Genomic DNA, 17,391 nt, shown 5'->3' with positions numbered 1-17,391 from the left:
CAGCACAAGGGCCTCCCTATCATGGTAAGTCTTCATCCTGTTAACATGGTACAGCCTGCCTCCTGCCCAGCAGTTCTACTATGTATTTAACATCACTGACCCTCCTTATCCTTTGAAGGGGCCCTCTCAAGCTGCATGCAGCTTACTGTGTCTTACAGGAATGAGCACCATAACCTGCTGTCACACAGCATATTCTCAGGCTCTAACATTCCTGTCATACCAGACCTTTTTCTGCTTTTGGGCTTCTGCCAGGTTGTCCTAGGCCAAGTCCATGAGCTCCCAAAGCCCTGTCCTGAGGTTTATGACATATGCCACAACAGACTCCTTGTGGGATTCACACTCACCTTTCTACTCATCAGTAATCAGTACCTCTCTATATGCAAACAGCAGATGGGGCAATTATTTGTCCCACTCCCTCCTAAACTGGTTTGCAAATGCCCATAGCATGGTCTTTAGTGTAGAGTTTAACCTCTCCTCAAAATCATTAGTCTGGGGGGGGGGTCTTTAGGGTGCTTCACCCCACAGCACTTCCACAAACAAGCCAGCAGGTCTGACATGAAAATGGCACCTCTGCCAGTCAGTATTCCTCTTGGGAAACCTAGCCTGCTCTAACAAATCATTTGCCACCTTCTGTGCCTTAATGGAGGACATAGCCTCAGGGTATCTAGTAGCATAATCTACTACCACCAGGATACACTTATTCCCTGTGGAACTTTGGGTATTCAGATGCCCCACAATATCCACAGCTACCCTCTGAAATAGCTCCTTAATCACAGACACAGGCATCAAGCAAGCTTTGACCTTGTCTCCTACCTTGCCTACTTTTTGGCACTGATCACAGGTCCTGCAGTACCCTGTTACATCACTAGCAATCCCAGGTCAATAAAGTTCTGCATAATACATCTCTTGGTATGCTTTATGCCCATATGACCTGCAAAAGGAATATTATGGGCTATAGCTAGAAGTGCCAAATAATAGGCTCTATGCACTAGCAACAGCTGTATTACCTCACCATCTAGCCCTCCCTCAGGGGTGCACTCCGTATACAGTAATGCTTTTTGTCAGTATACAGACACCCCCTTTCTTTGAGAATCAAGTGCCTCCCTAGCTACCTCCCTCTTAATATAGAGTCCGAGAGCTGAGCCTGTCTAAACTCTGTCTTTGTGATCCTTCCTAACTCCCCTTCCACAGGAAGTCTGGTATCGTCTGACAGAGGTGGCTCACTGTCAGCCTGGATACTACCACTCACCTCTGCCCTTGCAGTCACTCTGTCCAAGGGAACATCAGTACCTATCAGCAGCTGTGACTGACCTTCAGGCTCACTGCTCCAGGGTAGCTCCCTCCTTGAAATAACTACCCCATCCCTGGCCTCAGGTGTGGGGGTCTGTCTGGGTCTTCCCCAGGCTACTAGATTTTATTTATTTTATTTTTATTTTATTTTACATTTGTTGACTGGGCTAGTCTAGCTGGATATATGTCCATTTTCAGTAGAGGCCCAGGGAGAAAAGCTCCAATAATTAAACACATTAGACAAAGATAGACAATGCAAATACTAAGGCTTTAAATCAGAGCAAGTTAATACATGTAATACATAAAATAGTCATGGCAAATACAAAGTATAATAAACAAATGTCTTAAAAAAAGAAATATGTAATTTTTTTTTTTTTTGTCAAAGAGTATTACATAAGACTGTATAAATGTCATAAAGGGAGAGCTATCAAGGCTTAGGGAGCAGATGTTGTAGGAATTTTGGAAGAAGAAAGGATAGGGAGGTAAAAAAAAGAGTTAATCTGGGTTGGTGCAGGAGCAAAGCCAGTGTTTATTGAGATGAATTTTCAGCTGTCTTTTGAAAAGTGGAAGAGAGGACAAAGATAGGATTTCAGAGGGTAGTTTGTTCCACATTTTGCCAACTGAGTTGGAAAAAAGACAATCACCTGCAGAGTTATTGGGTTTGGTTATATTAATCAGTAGTTTGTTGGAAGAACGTAGATGTTTCAGGTTATTGTATGGTGAAATGAGGCTAGAGAGTATAGGTGTTTGAGTTGGTTGGTATAGGATCTTGTGAGCTATTAAGAGCTGTTGAAGTATGAGTTGGTTCTCGAGTTCAAGCCAACCTAGTTTTCTTAGGTTCAGGCAGTGGTGAGTTTTAAATGGGGATCCTGTGAAAAATCGGGCAATATTATGGTAAGATGTTGCTAGTTTCTTGAGGTTGTTTTTGGAAAGATTTGTGTATATGGGGGAGGCATATAGAAGTGTAGAGATAAGGTGCGATCTGGCTAAGGTGGTCCTTGCTTCAGGTGAAAGGAAGGGTTTGATTCTATAAAGGGATCCGATTTTTCTATTGACTGATTTTATTGTGTTATTGATGTGAGTCTCGAAGCTGTGATTATTGTCAATAGTTATACCTAATAGTTTAGTAGTTGAATCTGGAGAGATGAGAGTGCTATCAGTGGAAGAAAGAGTGAAGTTTAGTGGGGTAGATCTGTGGGAAGGTGAGAACAATAGCAATTTAGTTTTCTTGGGATTAAGGAGTAGGCAACTATCAGAGAACCATTGTTCAACAGTTGTAAAAGCTTTTTGAGTGATTGACTGTAGTTCAGTTTGTGAATTAGCAGTGCAGATAGTAGTAGAATCGTCTGCATATTGTATGCAGGTAGTATATGGGATAGCTAATTGGAGGTCATTAATAAAGATGGAAAATAGAAGGGGGCCTAAGATAGAGCCTTGAGGTACACCTAGAGAGATAGGGAGGAGATTGGACAGTGCATTTTTCCAGAGAACTGCCTGTTGGCGGTTTTCTAGGTAAGATGTAAACCAAGTTAAGGAAGGAGGATCAAGTGAGAGAGATTTTAGTATGTGCAAAAGAAGTTTATGGTTTACCATGTCGAAAGCTTTAGATAAGTCAATGAAGATAGAGGATGATAGGTTATTATTGTTACGGTTATAGTTGATGGAGTTGGTAAAGGAGAGTAGAGCTGTGGTAGTACTGTGGGAAGGTCTAAATCCATGCTGACAGTTCACAAGTAGGTTGTTATGCAGAAGGTGGTTAAGATGTTGCTTATGGATACATTTTTCCATGATTTTAGCTATGGGTGATAGGAGTGCTATAGGATGAAAGTTAGAGAAGTCATTAGACTTACCTCCTTTGTGAAGTGGGATGATGTGCGATATCTTCCAAATAGAGGGGAAAATACCTTCCTTTAAGGATCTATTTATCAGAATAGAAATGGGATAGGCAATAGGTTTGGCTCCTATTTGCAAGAATTCTGCAGGGAGTTTGTCTGCAGAAGGAGTAGTAGGTTTTAGTTTTTGAAGCAGTGATAAGATATAGGAGGTAGATACAAGTTGTAAGTGAAAGGAAAGAGGTAGATTTAGAGTAGGTAAGAGTAGCTTAGAGGTGTCAGGAGATAGGTGACTGGCTAGAGTTTGGATAGTATTAGTGAAGAATGAATTAAAGTCGTTAGCTGTTTGTGTGGGATTCTCTGGGTTACAGTCCTGGGGGTTATGTGTGATAGACTGGCCTGGGGATAAAAGATTATTAATACTGGTCCAGAATTTTTTGGGCTCCTTTTTGGAGGTTTGTTGTAATTGAAGGTAATAGTTCTTTTTGTCTATTAGGATGGCTTTTTTTGTACTGTTTCTAAGTTCTTTGAAGTTTTGGTGGTCAGTTAGATTCTTAGTGGTACGCCATTTAGCCCAAGATTTGTTTCTGAGGATGATTTTTTTGCCTAGTATTGTTGGTCAGCCAGGGTGCTGCTTTAGCTTTGGTTCTAATAGTGCGACTTGGGGCATAATGATCCAGGATAGATAAGAATGTTGAATTAAAATATTCTACTGCTTCATTAAGAGGGAGATATTTTAGTGGACACCAGTTACATTGTAGTAATTCATCTAGAAATTCTTCAGAGTTAAAATGCTTTTTTGAACGTAGTGTTCTGTATTTGGTAGGTAAAATTAGGTTGGTTTTATGCCTAATGACATAAGTAAGTGAGTGGTCACTGAGATCATCAGGGAGAGTACCTGATTGGTAGGTTTGTTGAGGAGTAATTGTAAGAATCCAGTCTAAGATGTTTTCGTTATTGTTGGTTTTATTAGTTCTGGTAGGACTGTTTATAAGATGTGTGAAGCCATAGAGGTTTATATGGGAGATAGGGTTTGTACTATTACAGGAAAACCAGTCAATGATGAAATCACCTAGGACTAGTGTTTCTTGAGGGAGGTAGTTGGAGAGTGAGCTAAGGGTGCATTCGAGTGTGTTAATGTTATTCCCTGGGGGAAGGTAAACACATATGATATTTAAGGCTTTAGTACTGTTGATTTGAAGTTTAGAGCTGATAATTTCAGCATGATTATCAGGGCTAAGAGTCTGGTCTATAATACTAATTTGCATATGTGCTTTATAGAGAATTGCTACCCCTCCACCCTTTTTTGTAGTACGATCTAGTCTAATGATGTTATACCCAGGTGGGGTGATTTCATTGTCTTTGATGGTAGGCTTTAGCCATGTTTCAGTTAAGCATAAGATATCAAAATGATGGGTTTCTAGAAGGGCATGAACTTGAGTAGTTTTGTTACAAATACTTTGTATATTGAGATGGGCAATAGAGAGAGAGTTGGTAGGCTTGGTGGATGATAGAGAAGTGGCTTTGACTTGTTTCTTGTAGGTATTGGAATTGGTATGATGTGGCCCAGGGTTAGGATTAATATCTCCGTCCAACAGTAAGTGGAGGAATTTAATGTCCTTTGACTGGAGAAGTTTTTGAAAGGTGTCTATAAGTTTTCTGGATTTTGGTTTGCTTAACTTGAAATGTGCTAGTCTGTGGTATTTGGCTAGTAGGTAATTGGGTTGAGTAGTGAGATTGGAGAAGGTAGGAGAGAGAGTTGATATAGGTGTATAAGTATATTTAGATGAAAAAGGAAGAGTAGAGTAAAGTGGGTATTCATAAAAAGTTAAGAGGTAAGTAGTAACAAGGCAGGAAAGAAAGGATAAGCAGATAAGTGGTTTTAGTTGTGAGGGGATAGATGTTGTGCCCATTTTAAAGGTGGAGGAGGTACGAAAGGAGGAGAAGGTAGGTTGTAGATCCAACAAAGGAGAAGTCATTTAGGTTAAGTAAAAAGGTAGGAGGTGGGTTAGTTAATTAGTGGGTGTGATGTTCAGTAGAAGAGGTTGAGTGATTGTATGATAGGTACTTATCTGATTGGGTAGTTAAGATAGGGGTGTGGTCATGAGAGCTATAAATGTAGGAGCACTGGGGGCGTGTGGGAATTGGGGGCAGGGTAGGGGAGCGGAGTGAGCCCGGAGGGCGAACGGAGTGGGTAGAGACAAGAGAGTGGACAAGCAAGGAAGACAATCAGAATAATGGGAGTAAACTGCAGGTAAGTGTGAAAGTGAGAGGAAGTAGAAGTAAGTTGTAAGAGAAGTAGAGTTTAGTTAGTTTACTCAGGTATGAGGGTAAAGAGATACAGAAAAACATCTAAGAAGGGATAAAGCTGAAGAAAAAGATCCAGATGCCTGTCTCCAAGCCTGACTGCATGTAACTGCATGCACACAAGGTACTGAATTACCAAAATCATTCTCTATCAAGACATCTGCAGGGATAGCCTCAAACACACCCACTTGCTTCCTTCCTTTTCACCCTCCCAGTCAAAGTGAACCCTGTACAAAGGTATTTGGAATGGGGTCCCTCCCAAAGCACTGACTGGAGTGGACTGCCCGAGGAAGTACTGCTCCTCTTTAACCACTGCACGCTTCACAATGGTTATGTCACAGGCTCTGTCTCTCTTAGCAGTGACCTGTTTTCCATCCACTAAGATAGGTTATCAACTCCAGTGAAAGTCTGACACCCCTGTTGTCTCCAGACAACTTACCACTGGCATACTGTTATTCCCACTTGCTGACTTCCCCACCTTTTGTTCCCCCACCTTACTTCCATGGACATTTGTATGCAACATGGCCACACTGGTTGCATTTAAAACATCTAACCCTTGATCCTGGCCATGTACCTGAACTAGTGGCTTTCCCTGTTACTGTTGGACTCTGCTGGGGTGGTTTAGGCTGCCCACAATAGGTTCATTTATATCCATGTGCAGCACTGGGTATCCCCTTCTTGTGCAGTGATGCCCTGCTTGCTAAGTAGAGATCCCCTTTTTCCCCAGCTCATCTGCCAACCAGATTCTCATGTTCTCATGCAAAGTGAAAAGGGCTTATTTCCTCAGCAAAAGGTCTGCCACCCTTTCAAAAGTGGGGACCTGACACCCACTCACCCACCTATGAAAATAAGTGCTTAACTCAGCAATATAATTACATACACTTTCATCTGCACTGCATGTATTTTCACAGATCTTTATTCTGTAAGCTTCAGCTTAACTTAAAACATTCCAATAAACATTGCTTTACTTTATCATAGTTTAAACAATCAGTATCAGACAATTTAGAAATAGCAGTTACAGCTTTTCCACGAAGTAATGGGGTCAGGAACAATACCCAGAGACCTTGGTCAACATTACACTGTTCACATACACTTTCAAATATATGAATAAAACTATCAAAATGATCACTCTCTGCAAACTGTGGAAGACATTTACTGACCTTTATTGCTTCTGGGGTTCAGTTATTCCCTTCCCCATTACCTCCACAACCATGACAAAGAGTCATTATCTCCCTCTCATGTTGATGCTGCTTCTCATTTTCTCCGGCCTCCAAGCACAGCAGTTTCTCATTTTCTTCGGCCTCCAAATGCTGCAGTCTCTGCCAATTTTAATTCAAAATATTTGGCCTCCATTTATTTATTTATTTTATTTAAGTTTGATGACTGGGGAAGTCCACTGGGCCAAGAAGAGGGTGTTTTCAGTGGAGGCCTGGGGAGAAAAGCTCCACAATAATTGCAAGTTACATTTACAGATAAGCTCCATGATATTTGTAATTGGCTTGTCACAATGTTACAAAAATTAAAAGACAATTCAATACAGAAATGTCAACATTTACATAAAGTGAATATTTTTGTTATAAACTCAATTGTAGGTTTAACATTTCAAAATATATAGCTACTAGCCATTAGTAGGTTAGGAAAATATTATGCATGTAGAGGGTAATAGTATTATGCATGGAGAGGGTAATAGTATATTTGAACTTGGACAGTATAGTATAGGTTCGTAGATTGGTACTAGGCTATCGGCCCTAGGGCCTGTATAAGCCTAGCCATAACAATTCCCTGGCTATTTCTTCCCACAATATTTACTTCCCTGGACCCCTGTCTAGCAGGGCGACTGACTTCATCCCCAGGGTAAATTTCTTATCTCCCATCCAGTCATCAAGGTTACTTTTGAAGAGGGCCAAGGAAGTGCTCTGCTTGACATGTATGGGCAGTCTATTCCAGAGTATGGGGAGTCTCTGGGTCAGGAACCTATCCCTCCAGCATGTTTTGTTCATTGTGATGACAAGGTTTAGGTCCCTGTAGCATGTGGTTCTGATGGACTGGGATTTCTTTAAGTGTAGCATGTCCAACAGCTTTGGGTTTGACATAGCCTTGTATGTTAAGCAGAGATTCCCTCTGAGTAGATGATATGCGACAGAGTATAGTTGGAGGTTTTTTTTGTCAGTCAGCATACGGCAACTGCTTTAGGCCTGTGATTCTTTTAGTGAGGTGTTTCTGCAGCCTTTCCAGTTGTTGAAGATGTCTTGTGAGGGTCTATATTACAACGTCAAACTCACAAGAGTTTGAACGTTGTAATGTCAAACCGTACAGTTTGAAACCAAGTAATAACAAAAACACAGAACAGCAAATTTTTTCCCAGGGGAAAAAAATTGCTGTTCTGTGACAAAAAAAAAAAAAAAAAACTTAAACTTTAAACTTAAACTAAAGTGGGGGGCTGTGCCCCCCACACACCCCCTACTTTAATATACCAACTCCGAGACCACACTGCAGTGGATTAAATAGCAAAGCCGCAAAAATGACCCACCAATTTTTTTCCCTGGGAAAAAATCTGTTTACCATGGCTTCACTATTTTCGTATTCAAGACTTTCGGGTTCGATATTACACTGTCCAAACTTCTACAAGTTTGAAGTTGTAATATAGACCTGTCTACTGAGGTACTTACCAAATGGGGCATTGTACTCTATAATAGGTCTAATGAGGGATGAGTACAGTGGGACAATGACCTCCTGTTTTCTGGAAGAAAAGCCCTTAGTGATTAGGTGTGCCACATAGAAGGACTTCCTGACTGTTGTGGCGATGTGGTTATCGAAGGTGAGACCACTGTCCACCTGTGTTCCTAAGTCTCTTATCACACTTTCAGTGTTTAGTGTACTGCCACCTATGTGGTAATTCATGGGTACATGTTTTTTCTCAAAGGGGATAACTATACACTTCTTGGCATTGAGCTTGAGCCCATGGCTCTAGCACCAATCATCTGTTTCTGTAAGGCCCTTTTGTAGAATATCCACATCATTTGGGGATTCAGTAATGGCTCCCAGTTTGCAGTCATCTGGTAATTAGGTGAATTGTTAGGATCCATTTCAAGTCTTTTTAACTCCAGACAGATTTGTAAGTCCTCTGAGTAAAAGGTGAACTGTCCTGTTTCTAAGGGCTGCACATTCCCATCGACAGACAGATTGTCCTCTGGTTGCTGATATGGGCTACAGCTGTGACTAAGGTTGAAATCATTTCTTCTTTAGTCAGGTTGTCATACACTAGTCCTTTGACTTCACACACCTTCGCCAACTGGTTCTTTCTCAACTTGTCATACTCCTCTGCTGACATCTTTGCCTGCTTTCCTTGACTAAACTAAATAAATAAATAAATAAATAAAATTGTTGTGAAATTGAAACTCCGTATGTTTACCTTCTGGCTGCTGAGAGTACATATGCCTTCAGGGACAACTGACTACAGAAATTCAATTAATATCCACACCACTGCTCACCAATGTGACTTCCCTACTATGGGCCAGTAATAAAGGAGCCTTAATCCTCACCACTGACACTTGAGAGGAACTTTCACTTGGAGCACAAATAGATACATACAGTATTTCCAGATGCAGCTCTCTGCACCAAGCACAATTTCTCTTAAGAGCACACAATGAACACACTCAGTCCAGGGGCTGGGTTTCCCTCTCTCTCTCTCTCCAGACCCCAAATAAGACTCCCCACTGGCACAGCTGTAGAGTTAAGGTGTTCCAAGCCAAGTCCTCCACCACCTCCTCTGTAAAACCAGTGCTCTGTGTCCCCGCTCCAAGTAGCTGACACACACACTCTGAGATCTGATTTTCACACACACATACACATACACACACACACACACACACACACACACACACACACACACACACACACACACACACACACACACAAAAACACACCTGGGAAAGGCCAGCATATGTTTACCAGCTATGCCCAATTCTGCCAGACTAAAATGTAGGTAGTGCCACCAGAACACTCCAAAGCCAGCTACTCTAATGCTCTTACTAGGGTACTCAATTATACTGAGTAGAATTAATACTGGTAGTGTTTGACCAATGCAGCAAGGCTTTCAGGAGCGGCCACAATGTCATCAAAAAATATAAGTACTCTCAAATGTTAAAATATTCTGTAAAATACCCCCTAAAATAAAAAAAAGAATATATTTAATAATAAACAATAAAAGAACATGAAATACTAAATATCTATTTACAATAAACTCCAGAGTTTCATCACTAGAAATATTAAAAATAATACAGGTGGATAGATTCACAAAGATACAGGAAAAACAGTACTTAACTAATCTCACTATATTTTCCTGACTGATCTAAAGAATTACTGTTCCCTGGTTAATTACTAAAGCAAGGCAAGATGACATGGGTGAGTGGTCTTCCTTCTTTGTCAGGTTTCAAAAACAGACTGCCCTGAGACTTCTGTCTCATCTAGTATTAAAACATCATTTCTGTGATGGATTACAGAATGACATCACATACATCTGGTCATCTGACTCTGGTTCCCACACTACCCCTTTACTAGAAACTGAACCAGAATTTAGCACATATGTGTTACCATACACACAGATAGAGCTTTGCTGAGATGTGTTATAGCATCTGGAAGTGATAAAACCATTTCCAAACTTTCACCCTTCCAAGCTAGCAATTAGTTCATCCCTTAGGACAATACAGTAGGATTCATAGTCCTGGTTTTCACAGACATTTCATCTCTGGCTGCAATCAAAACTGTAAGATACAATCTTTATGGCCTAAACCAGGTAATTTAATTTCAGACTATTTATTTTAAAGTTAACTGGACTGAGATTAACTTCTTCTTTTCCAATACCCTCTGTTACAATATATTCAATGTAGTCTGAGATACAGGTGTACCTCCTTTCCATCCAGCAGGACCCACCATTGGGACATTCCCAACACAAGCAGCCCTACAAATACACTTTTAGCACAAGCATCTGTATGCATCAGTTTGATATACAAATGATATATAATTCTTTACAAAACTTCATCTAGCTATGCTGGCATTTGTTACACATCCACTGCCCTATTTCTCATGGCATAGCTGGCAATATCTCACATCATCACACCTTTAACTGAGTATTTAATGTGCAATTAGTTCTGAGAAGTAAAATATCAAATAAGGTTGGTTCTTTCATGGCATGAAAGGCTAGACATAGATCTCCACAGAGGAGTCTATAAGAAACTGTGTACAGAGAAAATTGCCAGTCTCTCCTGATAAGTAAGATATTTGAGGCCATTGATCTTTTTAGTTACAAATTTCTGAGGTCGCTCAAATTGTGTGATATGTTTCAATAAATACACACAAAAAGGTGGCTTGTATTCAATAATGGGTCTGATAAGGAATAAGTAAAGGGGAATTAAGATTTATTTGGATTTAGTGGAGATGCCTTTGGAAATTAGTGAGGCCAGATAAAAGGCTTTCTGAACTACTGTGGAGATGTTATTGTCAAATAATTCAACAAAAGTACCCATATTCCTTACAACAGTGTCTGATTGGAGGGGTGTATTGCCTATACAGTAAGTGAAATTGTTTTGTTTACCAAAATTAACTATACTACATTTTTTTCTATCTAATTTAATACTATTGTCCTTGCACCAATTGCTACCATGGTCTAAGCCAAGTTGGAGCAATTGTGATTGAGCTGAAGATCAAATAACATCCAATTTGCTGTCATCTCTAAATTTAGTTAACCATAGGCCAGAAGTTGGCCTGGAGATCTAAGAAAATGATATGCCAAATAGGTGGAGGCACAAAACTGAACCCTGTCATACACCACTGGTAGCTGTTTTACTTTCTGAAGTGCCATCTGCTACTCTAGCCATATGGGGTTCTGTTAAACAACCAGTTAGCTATCCATCGCACAATAGAAGGATTCATATTCAGATTTACAAGTCTGTCAATAATGCTTGCATTGGGGAATAGTGTTTAAGGCATGGGCCAGGTCTAGATGTGCTGTATGCAATGTATATGTACTACACACTGCTTCAGTTACTTTTTCAAAGAAACTAATAAGGTGAAAGAGGCAGAACCTTCCTTTAAGAAAGACAAATTGATGAGAGCCCATCGTTGAGAAATTTTCAATGTCTAGATTAATGACGACTGAGATAATGCATTCCATAGCTTTACATATGAGGCTAGTGAGATTAATGGGTCTATGGTTACCAAGGCCTGTGGTTGGGCCACCCTTGTGCAATGGCATTACAATAGCTGTTTTCCCGGCTTCAGGAATGTAACCAGTGGAGAGGCTTAGATTAAAGAGTTTAAGTAGGGGAGCAGAAAGGCCATATTTGGCACTCATAATCAGAAAACATGATATGCTGTCAGGGCCCATTCTTAGTTTTTGAAAGGGAGATATAATTTATTCCATAGCAAATAAAGGGGAGGGCTGGGATTAAGGAACCTCTGGGATATAGATAACTGTGGTGGAGTACAATTTGCACTAAATTTGTTAGTTAGGATATTAGCAATTTCCTTTGGGTCAGAGAGCATAGTATTATTGTGAACTAGCTCCAAACACTGTTGGGTGTTAGTTCTTAACTTCCTGCCATTATTAAAGAAACATTTGCAGTTATTTTTGGTTGGTTTATATTATGTAAGGATACACACATTTGGAGACAATACTATTTTGTAAGCTAAACAAGTCTGTAAGGTCCACCTGGGAGATGGTCTGAGAATTTACAACATCAATACAAATATGTGATGGACAGGATCTACAGTTCATTGATCCAATCCACCACTGACCCAATAAATATTTGTACACTATGATATATACAAAGGTGTACTTTAGAACAACGAAAATGCAAAATGTCGAGCGCTCACATGAGTGAAAAATCAGGAATTCGATATTGATTTTTTGGGATCGCAGTACAGTGAAGATCGGAATATTTGCCCTTTCCTCACTGTAGTGCAATCTCGGAGTAGGAATATATATTTAGTGGGGGGTGCAGCCCCCCACAATAGCTATTTCGAGTTCCTGATTATTCGCCCATGTGAGCATTTGATAGTTTGATTTTTTGTTCTTCTGACATAGACCCAAATAAAATATTAATACAATTCAACATAATATAAATAATAACTGAGGTCTAGACTTAAGATATTCTTTGGGTTGTGAATCCACATGAATGATACCAAAATATGATCCACATTGAACAAGTACAGGCCAGTATTATTGTTCTTGTCTCCATATGCCCTTCTCCCACATCCCTGTGAACACAATGCATTTTTGTGCTGGATTTATAATTACTATAATTTAACTGATGTTTTGCATTCACACCTGCATGCAATAATTTCTAGGAAAGGTTAGTAATAACTTTTAGTGCTACAGCCATTTCTTACTTGATGACAGGAATGCAACCAGCTGTACTCATACCAGCATTGACAAAATTACCAATTACTGTAGCAGTCTTTAAAAAAAGCCTAATAAAGTATATTAAATTATTACAATTTATAGCTAAGCAGTCTTTCTCTCAGTCAAAGGTGGATGCCATAGTCCACCATTTACAGATAACAGTGCCATTCAATCAATAAGTCAATATATTATCTACAGCAAGATTTTTAAATTAAATAATAGAATTTATCAAAAGAAAATTGAACAATGCAGTTTGAGAAATTACATTTATGCACAAAGTACAGTTTTGTATAGAGAAAATATACAACAATGTTTTACTAGACAAATGTCATACAGAACAATTACTTACTAATCAGCTATTTTTCATTGACTTCTAGTTAAAAAATACTAGGCCTTGTCTACTACTAGCTAGTGAGTCAACATATAACAGACACAGCAAAAATAAAAGCAAGCTCACAGGTGTAGAGAACCAATCCAAGGAAAAAAGAAAGCAAGTACTAACTGGTTAAATGAAAATGTCTCCAAGTCTACTTCTGCTTCCTGGCTTGTCACACAAAATTCAATTGCACATTTGGTCTTTGAAAAATTCTATGCTATAATGCAGAAAATAGTAAGTAGCAGCTAAGTCCATGACTGGAAATGTCAGTGGGTATATGTAGTATGTCAAGCCACCCTGCCCCACCCCCACCCGGAATAAAATGCCACGTTGTTAGTGGCGTAGCTAGAGATTGTGACACCCAGTGATGGCTTAGAGTTTGGTCACATGGGGCCCCCCATAAACAGCCCCCCCCCCCCCGCAGCCAATCCAGTGTCTCATTATTTGGCTATTTCTCCCCATTTACCATAAACACTGTAAAGTGCATGCTGCTTTGTGTTCTATTTCTACAATGATTATTTGGATTTCATTTAAAACTTTTATTTTCAATTTTATAGCATGAACACTGATAGACATCTGCTAAACAAAGTGATACAGTCTCACAATGAAAACAGACGTAGCATTAAAACTTCTCTGCCCTTAAACTCACATTCATTGAAACAGCATTGAAACCCACATTCAAAGAAAATCCATCTGGCCAGTGGCAGATAAAGTTTACCTTTGGGCTGTTTTCAAATCATAGGCCCCATACACACATATTTAGTACCATGCATACATGCATGTTTTCTTTGATTCACCTTCCTGATTGTATTAAATTATATTCTCATATACTATAGCGCACTTGTTGGAGCACATTTTAAATTTATTGTTTTGAACATTTTTCCAGTAAGCAATGAAACAAAATGTATGAACCAATAATAACAAAACTGCCCGGTTCAGAACATTTCCATCATAAAAGTCTACTCAAACTTTTGTCATTACAATCCACCAATATCAGTAAATATGCACAATCTCTACAGAAGTAAAAGTCATCTAAATAATTCCACATTAAAGGGATCTGTAACTAATGAAGATGTTGCTGCTAGCAAACTACTTTATATTTTATTGTTTCATCTACAAATAAAGTGCCTGTTGCCCTTGAAGAGTAAATTGCCTATGTTACATTAAAAAAAATGATAAGCTAGTAATATTGCAATAGGGAATGGATGGCAAACTGATAACAGGTATCTCCTCCAAAGGAGGACATTCTCAGGGCTGCAGCATCCACTACACTTAAAGTACAACACAGTACAGTATCTGCAGTCCATCTACATACTGCAGGAGTAGAACCCACAGCCTTCTGCATCAAAAGGAAGTCTACTACCTGTTGTGTTAATAGCAATGCACACAGATTTGGCATAAGCAGCACTAAACTTCTCTTCCCCTAAAGCTCTCAGCTCCCCGTAAAATCCACTTGACACTCAAATATATCTTTCAACTTTGCAGCACAAGAAAAAGCCAAAATTTATTGGGGAGAGACAAAGACCTAAAACCAGGGACACATTTTAAACATTGCTTGTATAATCTTAGAAAGTTCCTGGAATAAAATGTTTTGTGTTACCATGCGTTTCCTGAAAGATAGGAAGACTGAAACTTAAATGGCTATCATTATTTAGTGAATTAATTTCTCACTGACGCACTTTAATTCCAAAGACACACACACACACACACACACACACACACACACATACACGCACACACCTTAATTCTGTGAATACCTGTAGCATAACACACACACCAACTCCCCCATTCTGTGAATACCTGGGGCATAACACACACACCAACTCCCCTACCTGTGAATTGAAGAAGCAAACTCCCCTTACTTAATTCCATGAATTAATGAACACTCAAGCAGCAAAATGATTGAATGAACACTTGTACTCATTGGCAGCAAACTCCCTATTTAAAAAAAATTGTGCAGGTGGAGCAGGATGTCTGTACAACAATGCACACACAGATGCAATGTGGAAGAACAAGAAGTATGGGACAATTCTTAAAGAAGAATGTCCTTAATAGAAGTGCCACCCAGGGCAGACCACCCCTCTGCCCTCCCAGCTACGCCCCTGCATGTTGTACCTTTAAAAGCCTAGTTGTTGTCTGGCTGATTTTCCATACACAGAAAAATGTTGCAGTTGTGCACTTTAAATTTTAATTTCTGCAGCTTGAAAATAGCAATTACATAATATACAATATGATTCAAATCATTTTAACATTTTATGTTTACATATGTACTGCATTTCTTTAAATTTGCAAATTTTATATAGTTCTCTGCATTACATTTCACATCTTTTTTGCATCCATACTTAAAAAACAGTTGCAGGATTATATGCAAACAGTTTGAACAAGACTTATAAGCTTCTACCGATTAAGAATAAGATCTGGTAATTAAATTATATAAAGTGTGTGTGTGTGTGTGTGTGTGTGTGTGTGTGTGTGTGTGTGTGTGTGTGTGTGTGTGTGTGTGTGTGTGTGTGTGTGTGTGTGTGCGCGTGCGTGTGTGCACATGCATGTGTGTGCATGTGCGTGACAGTGTGTGTGTGAGTGTGTGCACACGTGTGTGATTGTATATAATACTGAACCTTTTGCTCCTACAACAATTTGAATCTGAACTTGGCCTATACATTTATTGTTTAATTAGGAATAGTATTCACTGTTTCTTCATTAGATTGTTAAATAGATTTTATTATGTGCACTGAAAAAATTCTTAGAGTTACCTGGTATTATATATTTCTATGTTACCTTGTGATATATTATACATTCATTTTTTGTATGCTGTTTTTCTACTCTATGCTATGTTCATGGTTGTAAAAGATCAGTGGTTCCATCCACTTACTTTATTACATATAGATCAAGTAAACTGTATTTAATATTACTGATCATATTTGAATACGTTTATAACATGTATCAGGAATTAAAATAGTTGTGCTTCATATGTGCTTAAACATTGTGTTATTGTTATATTTCTAAACTTTGCTGCTACTATAATGCAATTAAAATGAAAGTTTGTAGGAATGTTATAAAGTTGTGTCAATATAGATACAATATAGGTACACCAAGCAAACTCATTCCAGTCCAGTTTTATCCAAACATAAGTGTAATACATTTATTTTATGCTTGCCAGACATTGACGAATGTTCTACAGCTTCGTGTAATGGATACTGTGTAAACACAGAAGGAGGATTTGTTTGCGAATGTGGAGCAGGAATGCAGCTCTCATCAGATAAACACACTTGTGTGGGTAAGTACTATTCTCAGTCTTGCCATTGTAAAGCAATTTAAAGATTTTGCTAGCATAATTCATAGATCAGGTCCAAAGGTTTCAAAGTATGAAACAAAAAAGGTTACATTAAAGCACATCACGTCTTCATTGTTGGGATCACATATGTACAATAGAAAGATATTTTTCTCCAGGATCTGTTAATAAAATAAACTTTTACAAATCCTTTTTAAAGTAGAAGTCCAGTGTGAATGCTTGATGTCACATTTTCTTGCCAGAGATGTTTGTTTCATCCTGATAATGTATTTTTAGGGGTTTACAATAACTAACAATTGTTTCTGTTGATGATCAGAAGCCCCAGTGATTTCTTATGCATTTACTTATTTATTTATGTATGTCTGTGTGTGTGTATATATGTATATATGTATGCATGTATTTATTTATTCATTTTTTAATTTCAAATTGTTGTGTGTGCTGCACTGAAACTATATAGAACCTTTTATCATTAAAATGTGCCAGATCCCAGGACCCCAATTTTCAGTTCCATTGCATCTAATCAAGCAGAAATTGGTCAAATCTTCAACTGGATGAAAGAAAATTGGTCAAGGCACTAACCAGACTTTTACAGCCACACATACACACACACACACACACACACACACACACACACACACACACACACACACACACACACACACACACACACATTTTTGCAATGGGCACATTCACGGACAGTGGTCCCCAATGGAGAGCAGAAATCTGAGTTGCAGCCACAAAAGTGTGCTCAACCAGTCGAAATCTTTTTCTATTTACATCTGACCAATAGTAGAGAAGCCCTCATTTTTACATGCTAAGATATTCCTCAAAAATACTTTATACTGCTAGTAGTAAAAGCTAGACACATAGGCCATCTTGCTAGCAGGGCCGC

The 17,391-nt window shown here is 38.9% G+C and overlaps 1 protein-coding gene across 1 annotated transcript in view; it reads left to right on the top strand.

The window, feature by feature from the left end:
- VWCE (von Willebrand factor C and EGF domains) overlaps positions 1-17,391 on the top strand; it is a 2,001,707-nt gene that overhangs the window by 1,008,540 nt on the left and 975,776 nt on the right. The window contains exon 8 of the mRNA XM_044059709.1: positions 16,368-16,484. Within this exon, the coding sequence (XP_043915644.1) occupies positions 16,368-16,484 (117 nt within the window). The remainder of the gene's footprint in view (positions 1-16,367; positions 16,485-17,391) is intronic.

Source organism: Protopterus annectens, chromosome 17.part0 (genome assembly GCF_019279795.1).
Source record: "Protopterus annectens isolate FY-2018-M chromosome 17.part0, PAN1.0, whole genome shotgun sequence".
Classification (NCBI taxonomy): domain Eukaryota; kingdom Metazoa; phylum Chordata; order Ceratodontiformes; family Protopteridae; genus Protopterus; species Protopterus annectens.
The sequence above is the reverse complement of the archived record's forward strand: the minus strand, read 5'-3'. Positions and strand labels throughout refer to the sequence as shown.